Raw genomic sequence first — 19,540 nt, forward strand, 5'->3', positions numbered from 1 at the left:
TGGCTGTCCATTCTTCCTGTGCCTCTCAATCTTACACACCATTGTTTGTTGTCCATTGTTTACAGTTACTGTCCTATAGATTTGCTGAGTACACCTGCAGAAAAAGTTGACATGTATGTGGTGACATGTCTGCACTCTGATAATAAATTTTACTTTGAACTTTGAACCTGAACACCTCCATCAAGTCATTTCTCATTCTGATTCTCCAAAGGGAAAAATCTTAGCTAGCACAATCTATCTTCGTAGGAAAGGTCCCAGATGAAAGCCCTATCTTGATGCAAAGTAGAAAGTGGGAAAATTACAAATGTGGTTCAGGTTTAGAGATAGCAGAGATGAATTAATGGTAAAGATTAATGAAGGAAAACCTTTTTAGAAGGAGCATGTGTTGCCCTGCTGATTAGCCAACTGCTGCTTTCTCATAGCATTAGAGAATGGTATAACAACTCATAAGGATGTCTTTCAGACCGTTGTGTTCATGCCAGCTTTCTACTTGCATTACATTACATTTACATTATCAAAATATGTATACATTATACAACCATGAGATTTATCTCCATAAAAAAAGGACCAAACACCCAATGTCCCAGAGAAAAAAATACAAATCATGCAAACAATAAATGCAAACAAATAGCATTCTGAACAGAAATCCACAGAGAGTCAGACCTTTAGTTCAACGCAGAGCGGAACAATGAGCTGAACTGGCCAGTTCCTTACTTCGGGCCCGAACACCCTGACCTTTTCAATCTGGCCCAGTGCCTAAATCGTCATCTAAATGTTGGGTTCAGTTACTTCAGTGCAGTCTGTGGCCTGAAACCTGCTGCCTCGATTTGGCCTGTACCCGACCTTTCCAATTCAACCCAGCGTTTAAATCATCATGCTTGAGCTACTAACTAATTCTACACCCTGGTCTTTTCTCAATAGCCTTTAAAGTTTTTCCTCTCCAGTTACAGTGGCATGCAAAAGTTTGGGCACCCCTGGTCATATTTCTGTTACTGTGAATAGTTAAGTGAGTAGAAGATTAAATTAGATTAGATTATGAGGACACTCAGTCCTCATTTATTGTCATTTAGAAATGCATGCATTAAAAAATGATACAACGTTCCTCCAGAATGATATCACAGGAAAACACAGGACAAACCAAAACTAAAACTGACAAAACCACATAACTATAACATATAGTTACAACAGTGCAAAGCAATACTATAATTTGATAAAGAGCAGACCATGGGCACAGTAAAAAAAAGTCTCAAAGTCCTGATAGACTCATCATCTCCCTGCCATGAACCTCCAAGCACCGCCAACTTGCCGATGCAGCACCATTGGAAGCACCCGACCGCAGTGAACTCTGAGTCCATCGACCAGCCCCCGCCTGACACAGCCTCTCCAAGCACCATCCTCTACCAAGCACTTCACCCCGGCCGCCGAGCAACAAGCAAAGCCGAGGACTCAGGGCTTTCTCCTCCGGAGATTCTGGACCACACAGTAGCAGCAGCAGCGAAGCAGGCATTTCAGAAGTTTCACCAGATGTTCCTTGGTGCCCTCACATCTGTTTCCATCAAATCAGGATCGTGCACGGCACCCTACTTAACAAATAACAGACATCACCACCAGAGTGGCCGCTGCGAGCTGCGTCGTGCCGCCATCTTCTCCTCAGATGAACTGATCTCCAAAAGTCATAAAGTTAAAGATGAAACATTCTTTTCAACATTTTAAGCAAGATTAGTGTATTATTTTTGTTTTGTACAATTTTAGAGTGAATAAAAGGAACGGAGCACCATATAAAAGTTTGGGTACCCCAGGAGATTTGAGCTCTCAGATAACTTTTACCAAGGTCTCAGACCTTAATTAGCTTGTTAGGGCTATGGCTTGTTCACAGTCATCGTTAGGATTGGCCAGGTGATGCAAATTTCAAAGCTTTATAAATACCCTGACTCCTCAAACCTTGTCCCAACAATCAGCAGCCATGGGCTCCTCTAAGCAGCTGCCTAGCACTCTGAAAATTAAAATAAATGATGCCCACAAAGCAGGAGAAGGCTATAAGAAGATAGCAAAGTGTTTTCAGGTAGCCGTTTCCTCAGTTCGTAATGTAATTAAGAAATGGCAGTTCACAGGAACGGTGGAGGTGAAGTTGAGATCCGGAAGACCAAGAAAACTTTCCGAGAGAACTGTTCATAGGATTGCTAGAAAGGCAAATCAAAACCCCCATTTGAATGCAAAAGACCTTCAGGAAGATTTAGCAGACTCTAGAGTGGTGATGCACTGTTCTACTGTGCAGCGACATCTGCACAAATATGACCTTCATGGAAGAGACATCAGAAGAAAACCTTTCCTACGTCCTCACCACAAACTTCAGTGTCAGAAGTTTGCAAAGGAACGTCTAAACAAGCCTGATGCATTTTGGAAACAAGTCCTGTGGACTGATGAAGTTAAAATAGAACTTTTTGGCCGCAATGAACAAAGGTATATTTGTTGAAAAAAGAGCGCAGAATTTCATGAAAAGAACACCTCTCCAACTGTTAAGCACAGGGGTGGATCGATCATGCTTTGGGCTTGCGTTGTAGCCAGTGGCAAGGGGAACATTTCACTGGTAGAGGGAAGAATGAATTCAACTAAATACCAGCAAATTCTGGAAGCAAACATCACACCTTCTGTAAAAAAGCTGAAGATGAAAAGGAGATGGCTTTTACAACAGGATAATGATCCTAAACACACCTCAAAATCCACAATGAACCACCTCAAGAGGCGCAAGCTGAAGGTTTTGCCATGGCCCTCACAGTCCCCCGGCCTAAACATCATCGAAAGTCTGTGGATAGACCTCAAAAGAGCAATGCATGCAAGATGGCCCAAGAATCTCACAGAACTAGAAGCCGCTTGCAAGGAAGAACGGGCGAAAATCCCCCAAACAAGAATTGAAAGACTCTTAGCTGGCTACAGAAAGTGTTTACAAGCTGTGATACTTGCCAAAGGGGGTGTTACTAAGTACTGGCCATGCAGGGTGCCCAAACCTTTGCTCTGGGCCCTTTTCCTTTTTTGTTATTTTGAAACTGTAAAAGATGGAAATAAAAAAAGTAATCTTGCTTAAATTATTAAAGAAATGTGTCATCTTTAACTTCATGCCTTTTGGAAATCAGGTCATCTTTTACTCGCTTAGCTATTCACAGTAACAGAAATTTTCACCAGGGACGCCCAAATTTTTGCATGCCACTGTATGTTTCTCGCTCCACCACACTGCATACGTTGCATTCCAGGTTCCAACTTCACGCTGTATAAAAAGTTCTTTCCCTCATGTCACTCTTAATCCTCTTGCTTTTTATTTTATTTCTGTGATCTCCAAACCTTGGATCCTTTTCCCAACAAACACCTCCTAATTTCATATATTTCCAAAAAAATTTCTATTCACTGTAACCCACTTTTCTGTTAATTATCCAAGCTATAAAAAGTCCCTTTATAATGCCCCATCTTCAAGTTACTGTTATAAAGTTTTCTTGAAGTTCTTGTACATAATATTGTCTCTGTCACATTAATCAACCTCGAAATTCTATCAAATTGGTGAAATATGCTTTGTCCTTAGCAAGTCAGTATTGGTTTGCTTTATTAATTCTTTCCTGGATTACTGCTTTCAAGAGCTTTTTCACCAGATAAGTTAAACCAGTTGGCCTGTAGTTGCAGCACTTATCCATAGTCTGTTTTTCCAAGTGAAGAAGTAACATTCACCATTCTCCATTTCTCAGGCACAGCCCTAATAATCAAAGTACACTACAAGCTTTTGCCCTGAAATTTCCTCCTACATTTCCCTCGGAATCTCATCTTGCATCCCAGCTGGTACTGGTAACTCCCTAAAGTTGAGCTGAATTTTTAATATCTGTGTACTTCCAGTATTTAATGAAATTGAACATCCAAACCAACACCTCTATTACTTTATAAGCACCCTCATTCCTGATGAAGACAGATGCAAAGTGCTCATTTAGTACCTTAACACTACCCTCAGCATCCACGTGCAAGTCCTAACAGAGCTAATCTTCATGTACTATCTTTTTATTATTTATATTCCTTTGGACACATTTGAATTCCATGTTAGAGCTAATCTTTTCTTATACACTCTTATTTCAGTTTTCACTCATCCTCTGATCAGAATCAGAATCAGGTTTAATATCACTGGCAATTTGTGAAATTTCTTGTTATGTGGCAGTAGTACTTTGCAATACATTATAATAAAACTGAATTATAGTAAATATATATTTAATTTAACTTTTTAATATAAATATAATTAGTGCAAAAAAATAGTGAGGTAGTGTTCATGGGTTCAACGTCCACTCAGAAATCTGATGGCAGAGGGGAAGAAGCTGTTCCTGAATCGTTGACTGTGTGCCTTCAGTCTCCTGTACCTCCTCCTTGATGGTAATAATAGACAAGGGCATGTCAAATCTTTTATAATTAACCTGGTTCCCTCTGGTATTTACAACCGAACACTTGTTAAAAGTGGCTGTATTTCACTTTATTCTCCTTTCTGTTTTTTTTGTCATCAAAGGAGCTCTTGGTTTGTATGTTCTTCCTTTGATCTTTATGGAAATCTGCTCTACTCTATTTCAAACTATTTCTTCCTTAAAAGATAGTTTTAGTTATCAATCATTGACTTCAATTTACATAGGCCAAAAACACCCTCATACTATTGAAATTGCCTTTTCCCAATTAATTATCTTTACTTGTTCTGTTTTTTTGTAGCCAAATCTAAATCTGATTGTGTCATATCTCTCTTTTAATGGACATGTTGTGCACTTAATCACCTCATTCCCAACAACTAGATCCAGCAATGCAACATCCTTATTAGACCAGCAACCTCTATAGAAAATTACCTGGACATATTTTAGAAGTTCTTCGTCTTCTCTGTCCTGATTACTAACACAATTTATATCACAGTTCCACAGACCCATAGCGGTTTTTTTTTTACATATCTCTGCATTTTCATATCTTTACTATTCAATTGTGACTGAAGGAATATACTCATATCTGTGCCACACCTCCTCCTTTATTTCCTGAATACTAAATGTCAAGAATATTTAATATTCAATCCTGCCTTTTAAGGCAAGTTTCTATTATCTCCACCACGCCATATTCCTATCTTATGTGTTTTCACTGTTTGCTCCTATAATTATTATAAAACCTCTTAAAATTCTATGAATATCTCTGGATTTTTAAGTCACTTAAAGGCTGTAAAATAACATTTTCTATTCAACTTGTATCTATAGTTGTAATAATTATTGAGACAGTGATTTCCAAAAACATTCAGTAAGTATAACAATGCTTCCTACTGGCTGCAATATGTAATAATTTATCAACGATGGAATTCTTCTTAAAACTGCAATGTCAGAATTGTTAATTGTCAGAGTCAAATGCTAAGTCACCAAATTCTTGACCACCCTGGAATTACGGTTCACATTTAATAAATACTTTAACTTACGTTTCTTGTTAGAAATTGGTCAAAGCCATTCTGTACGTACTATTAATTATAAAACACAGAACACTGGCCAAGTTACATTTGCGGAGGGAACAGGTGTATGTTTCATGTTAGGACCCTGCATCAATCCTATTCATTATTCTCAGATCCATTTGCCACAGACCTCTTGAGTTAATTTTTTTATTGAAATATTATGCCACACAGAAATTTAACCAAACACCCAAGAGAATTTAGGTATCAAGATTTTTATATTCACTGAATGTTGTTGAATTGATTCCTTGTTATCCCTGAACAAAATGAAAAAAAGGCAATAAACGCAAAATACTGCAGGAATTCAACAGGGAAGGCATCAACATGCCATCAGGTTGGAGGCTACCCAGACAGAATACAAGGTGTTGCTCCTCCAACCTGAGTGTGGTCTCATCATGACAGTAGAAGAGGCCGTGGACTGACATGTCAGAATGGAAATGGGAAGTAGAATTGAAATGGGTGGCATCCGCCAGAAAAAGCTTCTCGAAGTTACGTTAATTCCCCTCCCCTTTCACCATTCCCCATTCCCATTCCCCCCTCTCATCTTATACACCACAATTGTAGGCCGTATCTCGGGTAATGATGAGTTTGAGTACAGAGAGGAAATTAAGAACCTGGTGGCATGGTGTGAAGACAATAACCTATCCCTCAATGTCAGCAAGACGAAGGAATTGGTTGTTGACTTCAGGAGTATCGGACCACATGACCCCATTTACATCGGCGGTGCGCAAGTGGAACAGGTCAAAACCTTTAAGTTTCTCGGGGTCAATATCACAAATGACCCGACTTGGTCCAACCAAGCAGAGTTCACTGCCAAGAAGGCCCAACAGCGCCTTTACTTCCTGAGAAAGCTAAAGAAATTTGGCCTGTCCCCTAAAACCCTCACTAATTTTTATAGATGCACCGTAGAAAGCATTCTTCTAGGGTGCATCACAACCTGGTATGGAAGTTGTCCTGTCCAAGACCGGAAGAAACTGCAGAAGATCGTGAACATAGCCCAGCACATCACACAAACCAATCTTCTGTCCTTAGACTCACTTTACACCGCACACTGTCGGAGCAGAGCTGCCAGGATAATCAAGGACACGACGCACCCAGCCAACACATGTCTCGTCCCTCTTCCCTCCAGGAGAAGGCTCAGGAGCTTGAAGACTCGTACGGCTTCTTTCCAACTGTGATAAGACTGCTGAACGGATCCTGACCCGGATCTGGGCTGCATCCTCCAAATATCCGGACCTGCCTCTCAGTTTTTTTGCACTACCTTACTTGCCCTTTTCTATTTTCTATTTATGATTTATAATTTAAATTTTTAATATTTACTATCAATTTGTACTCCAGGGAACGCGAAGCACAGAATCAAATATCGTTGTGATAATTGTACGTTCTGGTATCAATTGTTTGGTGACAATAAAGTATAAAGTATCTCCTTAACTGTCCATTACCTCCCCCTGGTGTTCCTCTCCCTTCCCTTTCTTCCGTGGCCTTCTGTCCTGTCCTATCAGATTCCCTTCTTTATCTCTTTCACCAATTGACTTCCAGCTCTTTATTTCACTCCTTCCCCTCTCCCAGTTTCACCTATCAGCTATTACTTGTTCCTCCCCTCCCCCCACCTTCTTACTCTGACTTCTCATCTCATTTTCCCAGTCCTGATGAAAGGTCTCAGCCCAAAACATCAACTGTTTACTCTTTTCCATAGATGCTGCCTGGCCTGCTGAGTTCCTTCAGCATTTTGTGTGTATTGTTTTGTTTTCCAGATTCTGCAGATTCTCTCTTGTTTGTGATCAGAAAAGGCAACTCATAAGGATGTAGATGCTGTTGTAGCTTCTACAGTACTTGAGGATGGACAGCCTGAACCCGTTTGCAGCTCTCAAGTCTAGTATGTGGTTTCTCCTGCAGGTAGGTACCCAATTAGATTTTTACTTGCCCTTCACTTCCAAATCATTCCTCTCATTGCTGGAACTGTCATATCTCACATCTTTCCCAACCAAACGCAAACTGGGGGCACACCGATTTTCCACCACAGAACCAGCAGAGGAACAATGTTTGTGCATGGTTAAGCCTCAATCCATTGCAAACTGTGCCTGAATTGCAGCATAAACAAGGATGGTCACAGAATATTGCGTGTTTAAAAAACTTTTTAACAACAATTTCTTGGTCCATATCTTGAACCAACACATAAGCATTTCCCCAGAGAACTATAATAGCATAAATATTTATTTTATGTGGCAAGGTTTACTTGAGTCAATCCCATGGCAATGAAATGGGTTCATTTCTGCAGTTTCCGGGACCATAAGGCACTAAATACAATAAATGGCCCTGAAAGACTCACAGAGGCAGTGCACCTCACCTGGCACTTCGGAGTCCTGCATGGTGGCTGGAGGGCAGGTGTAGGGGTAGGTGTAGCACTTGACATGTTTGCAAGGATAAGTGGACAAGGACTTACAAAGAGTTATCCTTATCGAAAGTGAAGGGGGAGGGGAAGGGGAAAGATATGCCGAGTGGTATGATCACACTGGAAATGGCAGAAGTTTTGCAAAATGATATACTAGATATGGAGGCTACTGGGATGGTAGGTAAGAACAAGTGGAACTCTATCCCTGTTATGGCGGCAGGAAGATGTGCTGAAGGTGGATGTGCAGGAAATGGAGGAGATGGGTGAAATCAGCATTGATGGTGGTGGAAGGCAAAACGCCTTTTGTGGGAAAAAGTGGACATCTCAGATGTGCTGAGAACAGTTGCAACAGAGATGGTGGAACTAAGAGAAGGAAATAGCATTTTTTAAGAGACATGGTGGGAAGACATATAGTCTTGATAACTGTGAGAGTCAGTGGGTTTGTAAAAGATGGCAGATATGGAGAGGCAGAGAGATCAAGAAATGTGAGGGAGGTGTCAGAAATGGACCAAGTAAATCTGAGGGCAGGGTGGAAGCTGCCAGCAAAGCTGCTGAAATTGACAAGCTCAGCATGGGTGCAGAGAAAGAATTAAAAGAACATTACCAGTGTGGACTTGGAACATGGACTGTTCCACATAGCCAACAAAAAGGCAGGCATAGCTAGGGCCTATGTGACTGCCCATGGCTACACCTTGGGTTTGGATAAAGTGAAAGGAGCTGAGAAAGAAATTGTTGAGGATGCGAACCAACTCCATAAGATGGAGGAAGGTAGTGGTGGAGAGGAACTAATAAGATTTATTGTCTTGAAAGAAGCAGAGATCTTTAAGGCCTTCCTGATGGGGATTAGCAGTACATAGGGACTAGAAGTCCACAGTGAAAATTAAGGTGATTAGAGCCAAGGAACTGAAAGTGACTGAAGTGATAGAGAGCATGTGAAGTGTCATGGATGTAGATAGGAAGGGACTGACCCAAGAGGGACAAAATGGAGTCAAGGTATACAGACAAAAGTTCAGTGGGGCAGAAGCAATGAGCCTACCAGGACAGTTAGGTTTGTGGATCTTGGGTAGGAGGTAGAAATGAGTACAGGAACTATGAGGTTGATGGCAGTGGATGGGAGATCTCTAGAGTTGATGAGATTGATGATGGTGCTGGAGGCAGTAGTCTGATACTTTTTAGTGGGGTCCTGTTTAAGGGGCGAGTAAGAGATATCTGAGAGCTGCCGTCTAGCCTCAGAAAGATTGAGGTCAGACCACCAGACTACAACAGCACCCTCCCAATAGCCTATAATTTTGATGCTGAGGTTGGGGTTGCTTGATGAGAGTGGTGGGGCAGTGTATTCAGAGGGGTTGAGATTTGAACAGGAGAGTCGTGTGGTAAAGTCTTGACAGTTGATATCTGGTCAGCAATTAGAGATGATAAGTGGGCAGAAGGCCACAGAGGAGTGTCCAAGAAGAAAAGTACAGTTGAAGACAGGGGAAGAGGGTTAATGATGGGGGTGGTGAGTCCTTCCCAAAGAAAAAGGTCCAGAGACAGAGGTGTTGGAAGAATAGCTTGGCGTCGTTGTGGACATGGAATTCATTGTGGTATGGACTCAGTGAGAGAAAGGTAAGGCCTTGTGAGGACATAACTTTCTACCTCAGAGAGGGGAAGATTGGAGGGGATGGTAAAAACATGCCAAGAGTTGGAGCTGGGGTCAGAGTTCATAAAAGGGCATTCTCTTCAACTGTCATCGATGCTGTCTTCACCAGAACCTTCTCCATTTATCGCACATCTGCCATTACCCCATCCTCCCACTGTCGCAATGTAAAGGTTTTCCATTCTACTTATCTACTACCCCAACTACCTCCATATCCAGCATATCATTCTCCAGAACTTCTGCCATGTCCAATAAGATTCTCCCACTAAGCAAATCTTTCCTTCACCCACCCCCCCGCCCCCGCCATTACTCTGCTTTCTGTAGGGATCACTCTCTATGTGACTTCCTTGTGCACCCTTTGATATCCCTCCTGGCAATTGTCCCTGCAGGTGTGACAGGTGCCACACCTCCCGCTCACTACCTTTTAAGGCCACAAACAGCTCTTCCATCCGAGGCAACACTATATCTGAGATTCTGTTGGGGGTCATCTATTATACCCAGTATGGTGAGACCCGATGCAGATTGGGGGACTGCTTCATCCAGCACCTTTATTCTGCCCGCTGCAAGAGGCAGGTTCGGTTGATGGTTATCCATTTCAAATAGATTTCCCATTCTCAAACTGACATGTTCGTCCACAGCCTTTGCTACTGCCACGGTGAAAATAAAGTGATTAGGGCAATGGAACTGAAAAATGGAGGAGCTACACTTCATACTCCATATTGGTAGCTTCCAACCTGATGGCATGAACATCATTTTCTCTAACCTCTGGTAATTACTCCCCACTCCCCCTTTTTCCATTTACTCTATCACTCCTTCTCACCTGCCCATCATCTTCCTCTGGTTCCCCTCCTCCTTCCCTTTATTCCATGGCCACTGTCCTCTTCTATTAGATTCATTCTTCTTCACTCTTTTATCTCTTTTTACTTCATCCCCCTCCCCCACCCACCTTCCCTCTCACTTCATCTTTCCTATCATGTTGTAGCTTGCATTGCACCCCTTCCCTCTACCTTCTTATTCTGGCTTCTGGCCCCATTCTTTCTAGTCCTGATGAAGGGACGTGGCCTGAAACATCGACTGTTTATTCCCCTCCATAGATGCTGCCTATCTTACTGAGTTATTCAAGCTTTCCAGCATCTTCAGAATCTGGTGTCTACCTTTCCAGATTTCCCAACTTAATTTTGCTTCATCTAATCTGCTCCTAAAACTCTCATCCATACCTCTGTTACCTTGGGATTTGATATTTTTCTAGCACTCTTGCAGCTAGTCTCCCTCATCTCACGTGTTGTACCCACAAGATCATGAAAAACTATTGTGCCTGTGTCACAACTCACACTTAGGTACATTTACCCATCACTTAATGATCTAGGGGATCTTCTGTTTTAGCAGCACCTCAGTTTAAAAAATTCTCATCTTTGTTTACAATGCTTTTCAGAATCTCACCACTGAGCATCTCTGTAATCCTTTCAAATCTTTTTAAAAAAGCTCCTGCATCCTTCTAATTCTTGATAACTCCATATATTTTTGCTTCAAAATTTTCAGCACCACCTTCAGTTGCTAAGGTCCTAAGTCCCTATCTCTTTTTCCTCCTTTAACACACCCAAGAAGCTAGCTCATCTTTCGTCATCCGTCCTAAGAAAGTTTGTGAACCCTGTATTTTCTCTATTTCTGCATAGCTGACCTAAAAATGTGATCAGATCTTCATGCAAGTCCTAAAGCTAGATAAAGAGAATCTAATTAAATAAATAATACATGAAACATTATACTTGCAACACACATCAAAGTTGCTGGTGAACGCAGCAGGCCAGGCAGCATCTCTAGGAAGAGGTGCAGTCGACGTTTCAGGCCGAGACCCTTCGTCAGGACTAACTGAAGGAAGAGTTAGTAAGAGATTTGAAAGTGGGAGGGGGAGGGGGAGATCCAAAATGATAGGAGAAGACAGGAGGGAGAGGGATGGAGCCAAGAGCTGGACAGGTGATTGGCAAAGGGGATATGAGAGGATCATGGGACAGGAGGTCCGGGGAGAAAGACAAGGGGGGGGAACCCAGAGGATGGGCAAGGGGTATAGTCAGAGGGACAGAGGGAGAAAAAGGAGAGTGAGAGAAAGAATGTGTGTATATAAATAAATAACGGATGGGGTATGAGGGGGAGGTGGGGCATTAGCGGAAGTTGGAGAAGTCGATGTTCATGCCATTATACTTGTTCATTTACTGAGAAAAATGATCCAATATTATATGTATTTATTGGTAAGAGTACATGAACCTTTGCTTTCAGTAACTGGTGTGACCCCCTTGTATAGAAATAACTTCAACCAAACGTTTTCAGTAACTGTTGATCAGTCCTACACATCAGCTTGGAGGAATTTTAAGCCAATCCTCCTTACAAAACTGCTTCAACTAATGGTTGGTTGGCTTCCTTGCATGAACTGCTTGCTTCAGGTCTTTCCACAACATTTCTATAGGATTAAGGTCAGGACTGACTCAGCCATTTCAAAATACAAATTTTCTTCTTTTTAAGCCATTCTGTTGTTGATTTACTCTTGTCTTTCGGATCATTGTCTTGTTGCATTATCCAACTTCTATTAAGCTTCAGGTGATGGACTGCTACCCTGACATTCTCCTATAAAATGTCTTGATACAATTTTGAATTCATTTCGCTCTCAATGATTGCAAGCTGCCCAGGCTGTGAGGCAGCGAAACAGCCTCAAACCATGATGCTCCTTCCACCATGCTTCACAGCTGGGATGAGGTTTTGGTTTCGGTGTTGGTGTGCAGTTCCCCTTTTCCTTCAAACATAGCAATATGCATTTCTGCCAAAAAGTTCAACTTTTGTCTCATTTATTCACAGAATATTGTCCCAGCAGTGTTGTAGAACATCCAGGTGGCCTTTTGCAAACTTGAGATGTGCAACAATGTTTTTTTTTGTAGAGCAGTGGTTTCATCTGTGGTGCCCTTCCATGAACACCATTCTTGTTCAGTGTTTTTCTTATAGTGGGTACATGACCAGAGACTTTAGCAAGTTCTAGAGATTTCTGCAGGTCTTTTGCTGTTAACCTTTGGCTCTTTTTCACCTCCTTCAGCGTTGCACATTTGGCTCTTGGTGTGACCTTTGCAGGATGCCCACTCCTAGGGAAAGAAGCAACAGTACCGAGTTTCCTCTATTTGTAGACAATTTCTCTCACTGTGGACTGATGAACACTCAGGTCTTTAGAAAGGCTTTTGTAGCCTTGTCCAGCTTGACGTATCTCTACAATTTTTCTTCCAGGGTCCCCTGAAAGTTCTGATCAAGGCATGGTGCACATAAACAGATCTTTCTTGAGCCGAGCAGGCTCTGTCAGTAACCTGACTTTGTGTGTCTTTTTTTACAGGGCAGGGCAACTCGACAACCCAGACCTCCAATCTCATCTCATTAATTGGAACATCTGACTCCAAATAGCTTTTGTAGAAGGCATTCCCCCAGAGGTTCACACACTTTTTCCAACAAATACATGTAACATTGGATCATTTTTCGCAAATAAATAAATGAGCAAGTAAAATGTTTTTTGTGTTACTTATTTAATCGGGTTCTCTTTATCTAGTTTTAGGACTTACGCGAAGATCTGATCACATTTTAGGTTACGTTTATGCAGGAATAGAGAAAATTCTACAGGGTTCACAAACTTTCTAGCACCACTGTAGGTCTTAAGTGACTAAGTATAATTTCTTTCAATTTGTTCATGTTAAAAAACTTGTTTTATTTTGTTGTGTTATAGCAATATTTAAATAGAAACTGCTGCTGTTCTTTCTTCCAAGAGAGGTGTACTTTACATTTTCCTTCCACTACATATTTTATATCAAGGACCTGACCTCACCATCTTCTGCTCTGTTTTAGACTTCCAATTTAATTTTGGCACACAACATAAACAGGTGGTAGAGTGGAGATACATCTCTACCAAAGGAGGTGTAAGGCGCTCCTTCCCTCTACTAGCCTGCGAGTCACCCAGGCCAAGGCATAGTGACTGCTTAGCCCCCCAATCAGGATCATGTAAAGCCATGGGAGCAGGTGGTGGATGGTCATATGAGCAGCTGGTACATATCACAAGTCCTGGTTAATGGACTACTGATGCCAGGCAAACAATCTCTAAAGACTATTGATAAAGGCTGGGGTCACCCATCTTGTAAATACACTGGCTTGAAGGTGGCAATGGCAAACCACTTCTGAAGAAAAAAAATTGCCAAGAACAATCATGGTCATGGGACCACATCATACAACACGCCATATAATGATGACAACATAAAATGGAAATAACATCAGCACTGCAAAGGTATTGCACTTTAACAGAGAAAAAAAAAATGAAGCACAAGAAATGCTGCAAGTCAACTTTATGAAGTACAATATGAACTATTAGAATTTAAGCATCAGCACAAATCTTTTAAATAAAAGATGAAAATATGCATTATTTATCAAAAAAACTGCTGAATTGAATAGATTATGGCAATATTACACAATTATTTGCATGCCACATAAAAACACGTTTTACTGAGACATTAGATAAACAATATAATTGGCACAGAAGAGGTGATAAGGCCTAAGACAGATCAGCCACGATTATCTTGAATAGTCAGGCAGGGTTGAGGAGCCAAGTGGCCTACTGGTGCTCCTATTTTCATACGTTCTTATTATGTAATGACTAGATTCTTCCTTCCCAAAGTATTTAAAGAACTTAATAACCTGTCTTTAAACAATATGGCAAAAATTCCTGAGAACCCATCACTTACAGGAATTTGATGGTGTTGAACCAGCTGATAATCTTGACCATTGGATGTTATTTGTATTAATACTCCAATACTCTTTTAATTCACTTTTTGGCAGTACTACAATAAATTTTATGAGGGAACCAGGTACATTTCAAAGGAGCACAGGAACCAGGGCCCTGGTGGGTTCAAAAAGGAGCATGGGAACCAGAGCCACAGAGAATGGCAAATGAGTGAGTTTATGGGAGAGTGAACTAGATGCTGAACAACTGAGATTTGCAAACAGGCAGAGAAGGGAATATTTGAATTCTACTGTACCTTGCAAATGGATTCTGCTGAATAAAAATTCAAAATTAACTTCAAATGGTAAAATCCAAAATTTATACCTATTGATATAACTTAGTGCGATATACGATGGCTGCTGTTGCTCTTGCCTTTCCAATACCTTGGGGTCATTTTCTGTTAAAAGAATAAATTAAGAATAATTTATTAATAGAGTCATAGAGTTTTAGAGAACTACAGCACAAAAACAAGCCCTTTGGCCCATCTAGTCCATGTTGAATTATTATTCTGTCCAGACCCATTGACCTGCATCTGGACACTAGCCCTCCATGGCCCTCCCATCCAATCTTCCCTTAAAAGTTGAAATTGAACATGCATTCACCTCTTCCACTGGCAGCTTGTTCCACACTCTCACCACCAACTAATTGAAGAAGTTCCCCTTCATGTTCCCCTAAAACATTTCACCTTTCACCCTTAACCTCTAGTTCACTCAACCTCTGCTTGCTTTTACCCTATCTATACCTCTCATAATTTTTATACTGCAATTAATTTTTTCTTTATTCTGCTACACTCCAGAGAATAAATCTGTAACCTATTCAACCTCTCCTTATAACTCCTCAAGACCCAGCAACATCCTTGTAAATTTTCTCTGAGCTCTTTCAATTTCATTGATACTATCCTATAGGTAGGTGACCAGAACTGCATAAAAATAATGAGAACTGACCATTTATATTATTTTAAGACTAGCTTACAAACAGTTCATTTAAATTGATGTGTCAGGCAACATTTACAGTATGTAACTGTAGAGAAGGATATCAAGGTTAAAGCACAAATGGGGAAGTGAAGAAGAGAGACAACAAAAAAATCTGTAACTCCATTTTTCTGAAAAAAAAACCACAATAAAATTTCAAAGCAAACCTCAAAATACACATTTGTTACAACGAAGCAGGCAGTAGGATCCTTAAAATGTTCCAATCACAATTCTCTAACGCACTTTGGGCAGTGGGGCAGCCCAGATCTTCCACTGGATGAAGGGCACCTTCTACCTGATCAAACTGAGTACAGAGCAAAGAACCACGGGCAGGTAATCTCAGCTCACTTTACTAAGTACTTTGATATGATCAGAAAGAGTGTAGATGGCCATCTCAGGTTCAAATATCCTCATGCCTGTCAACACCTCTTTCTATTCAGGATTGCCTCAGCCTTGGCTTAATGCTGGTGATCTCCCACACTCATCAATCAGCACATATTAGGCACCGTTAGTTCACTGATAATATTCTAATAAAGCCTGGCACAGAACATTGTTAGAGTTTTGAGTGAGTTTTATTAGGCTGGAGGCAAGATTGCTCTCCTGCCCATCTGACAGATACTGAAAATGAAATTTTTAAAATTGAAAGAAAAATCCAAAGTGTTTATTTTAAAGAGTTATTGATTATCCATCTCAAATTTGCCCTGAACTATGTGACTTCCAAAGCTATTTCCTCTTAGGAGATCTATTTTCCCTGCAGTGGAGGAGAAAAAGAGGACACATGGTTGAGATACATAAAATTACTATGAGTAAAGATAAGGTAGACTGCAGGAAACCATTTCAGAGGTTGATAAAATTGCACAAAGAGCATAAGACAGTACAGCAGAGGAACAGGCCTTTCAGCTCACTATGCTTACACCGACCATGATCCCAAGCTAACCAATCCCATGTGCCTCAACACAGCCCATGTCCTTCTATTCACTGCCTGTTCACATGTTACTTAATTGCTATGGTATCTGCTTCTACCACTTCCTCTGGCAGTGTATTTCAGGCACTTACCACTCTTTGTTAAAGAAACTTGTCTTGCACATTTCTTTTAAACTTTCCCCTCTCATCTTAATCATATGCCCTCCTGTATTTGATATTTCCACCCTGGGAAAAAAGACGTTGATCATCTATGCCTCAGGTCACACCTCGGTCTCTGACACTCCAGGGAAAACAATCCAAGTTTATCCACCTCCTTTTACGGCAAAATACACTCCAATCCGGGCAACATCATGATAAATCTGTTATGAACCCTATCCAAAGTCTACATATTCTTCCTACATTATGGCAGTTGGCCAAAGGCTTTATACAGAGGCAACACAATGTTCCATCTTCTTTTCTCAATGCTTTGAATGGTGAAGGTAAGCATGCCAAATGCCTTTACCATCCTATACAGTATGCCACCTTCAGAGAACTGTGTTGAATTCCACTATAAATACTTTATGCAAATTATACCCTTGAAAGGATATTAAGTCTTTCAATTGAATCCAAGAGCATCTTTTATTGGGTGTCAATGGCTAAAGGGTGAAGGCAGAAGAATGGGCCCAGCCGAGATCGCACTTTCTGAGGAAGCTTAAACAAGCATCACTCCCCACTAACATCTTAACTACATTCTACAGGGGCGTGGTTGACAGTGTGCTGACCTTTTTCATCACAACCTGATCCTCCAGCTACAGTGCTGTCGACAAAAAAGCCTTGCAGAGGGTGGTTAGGGGAGCAGAGAAGGTTACTGGGGTCTCCCTACCTTCTGTCCAAGACCTCTTTCAGAGTCGGTGCCTCCAGAAGACACGGTACATCATTAAAGACCCCTCACACCCTCTCCATGCACTGTTTGTTCTTCTGCCATCAGGAAAACATTACAGGAGCATCAAAACTAAAACCACAAGGCTACTAAACAGCTTCCTCCCACAGGCAGTCAGACTGCTAAATAGCTGCTCCACCTGACTCTGCTTTGGACACTTTTAACGTGCACTGGACACTCATAACTGATTTTAACTGACATGTGGCTGTTGTGTTTTACTATTTATTGTTATGTTTATTATTTAGTGTTGCGTTTGTTATGTTATGATTGCACTGCCCCTGAGAAACGCTGTCTCATTCTGCCCTGCAGAGCTGATGGACGGTTAGAATGACAATAAAGTTCTTTGAATCTTGAATCTTTGAATCTTGAAATGGGGTTGAGAGGGATAACAAATTAGCTATGAAGAATGGTGGACCAAATGGCCTAATTTTGCTCCTATGTCTTATGATTTTATTTACATGGAAATTATCTAGTGTGGCGACCCACTTTCTATGCAGGTGAACCGGCTCACAAAATGGTGCACACGTCGGCAGAGAGACCAGCCCCAAAATGGCGCTGGGCCTTCTTTTTCACCAGCAAGGGGAGAAAGCCCACGCGCAGGAAGAGATTTTTGTAATGCACCTCTGACGTCATTTCCGCCCAGAGAGGGCAGGAACGGAACTGCATAAAAGCCAGTGCCACGAGGTTTGAATAAACTAGTCTCGAGTGCAACTTACAGACTGCATGTCGTTATTTTCGAGCTCTGTGTGTAGCACACTGCTACAATGGTGACCCCCATGGTCCAAACGGGATTTGGACCAAAGATGATCGACTCTTCATCTGTTCACACAGTTTTGCTAAAACTGCCAACTTCCTGGACGCTGCGACCACGCATGTGGTTTGACCAGTTCCAGATTCGGCAGATATCTTCTGATTCCACACATTACTATTACATGGTGAGCTCCCTTGACCAGGAGACAGCCACCCAGGTTGAGGATTTCATACAGTCACCCCCGGAAGAAGGCAAATATGCAGCATTCAAAGCGCTGCTCATAGGGACGTTTGGCCTCTCACGGCGTGAGCGAGGTACCCACTTGCTGCACCTGGACAGTTTGGGAGACAGGCCGCCGTCAGCATTAATGAACGAGATGCTGGCCCTGGCTGAAGGACACAAGCCCTGCCTCATGTTTGAGCAGGCGTTCCTACAGCAACTGCCCGAGGACATACATCTGCTGCTGGCCAACGCAGATTTCAGTGACCCCCGGAAGGTGGTGGCCCAGGCAGAAGTGCTGTGGAAAGCCAAGAGGGAGAGCAGGGCATCTGTTGGACAGATTACCAAGCCACGTGCCCAACAGCAAGCCAGACCAGGCCCGGCACTGAAGCGCACACAACCCAGAGGCAGGAGTGAGGAGGCCAATGAACAGTGGTGTTTCTACCACCAGCGGTAATGCACAGAAGCCCGCCGGTGTTGCCCACCCTGCAAGTTCCCGGGAAACACCAGGGCCAGCGGCCACTAATGGCTACGGCAGCTGGCCACCAAGACAGCCTCTTGTACGTCTAGGACAAACAGTCGGGACACCGCTTCTTGGTCGACACCAGAGCGGAAATCATCGTCTTACCCCTGACGGGGTACGACACCCACAACAGGGAGCCGGGACCCACCCTGAGGGCCGCAAACATCAGCACGATACGGACCTATGGCACCCGCATAGTGCAGCTGCAGTTCGGCGCCAGCCGGTTCACATGGGGCTTCACACTGGCCACCATGGCCCAACCACTCCTCGGGCTGGACTTCTTGCGAGCTCACAGCCTGCTGGTCCACTTGCAAGGGAAAAGACTGGTCCATGCTAAGACTTTCTAGATGTTCTCCCTGGGTGAAGCCAAGTTGCCGGCCCCACAACTGGACTCCATCATGCTGTCTGACAACGAATTCACCAGAATCCTGGCGGACTTTCCATTGGTTCTGGCACTGCAGTTCACGGCAGCCATGCCCAGACACGGAGTACAGCACCACATTCCAACCTAGGGACCACCCCTCCACGCCCGCACACGAAGGCTCCCCCCGGACAAGCTCCGCCTGGCGAAGGAGGAGTTCAAGAGGATGGAGGAATTGGGGATCGTACGGCGGACTGACAACCCATGGGCCTCCCCCCCTGCACATGGTGCCCAAAGCAGCTGGGGGCTGGAGACCATGCGGCGACTACCGCAGACTGAACGAGGCTACAACTCCAGACCGCTACCCTGTGCCGCACAAACAGGACTTCGCAGCAAACCTGCACGGGGCAAGCATCTTTTCCAAAGTAGACCTCGTCTGGGGATACCATCAAATCCCGGTACGCCCTGAAGACATCCCCAAAACAGCACTCATCACCCCGTTCGGCCTGTTCAAATTCCTCCGAATGCCATTCGGCCTGAAGGATGCTGCACAGACGTTCCAGCAGC

General features: G+C 42.6%; 1 protein-coding gene across 4 annotated transcripts in view; it reads right to left on the minus strand.

Annotated features, from left to right (window-relative positions):
• Positions 1-19,540, minus strand: part of LOC134348567 (juxtaposed with another zinc finger protein 1-like) — a 449,355-nt gene that overhangs the window by 303,946 nt on the left and 125,869 nt on the right. For all 4 annotated transcript variants that reach the window (XR_010018451.1, XR_010018449.1, XR_010018450.1 and 1 more), the window contains exon 2: positions 14,630-14,702. Coding sequence is in view for 1 of the 4 variants with exons in the window: in XM_063052131.1 (XP_062908201.1) it covers positions 14,630-14,702 (73 nt within the window). In the remaining 3 variants the exon portion in view is untranslated. The remainder of the gene's footprint in view (positions 1-14,629; positions 14,703-19,540) is intronic.

Source organism: Mobula hypostoma, chromosome 6 (assembly GCF_963921235.1).
Source record: "Mobula hypostoma chromosome 6, sMobHyp1.1, whole genome shotgun sequence".
In the NCBI taxonomy this organism is placed as follows: domain Eukaryota; kingdom Metazoa; phylum Chordata; class Chondrichthyes; order Myliobatiformes; family Myliobatidae; genus Mobula; species Mobula hypostoma.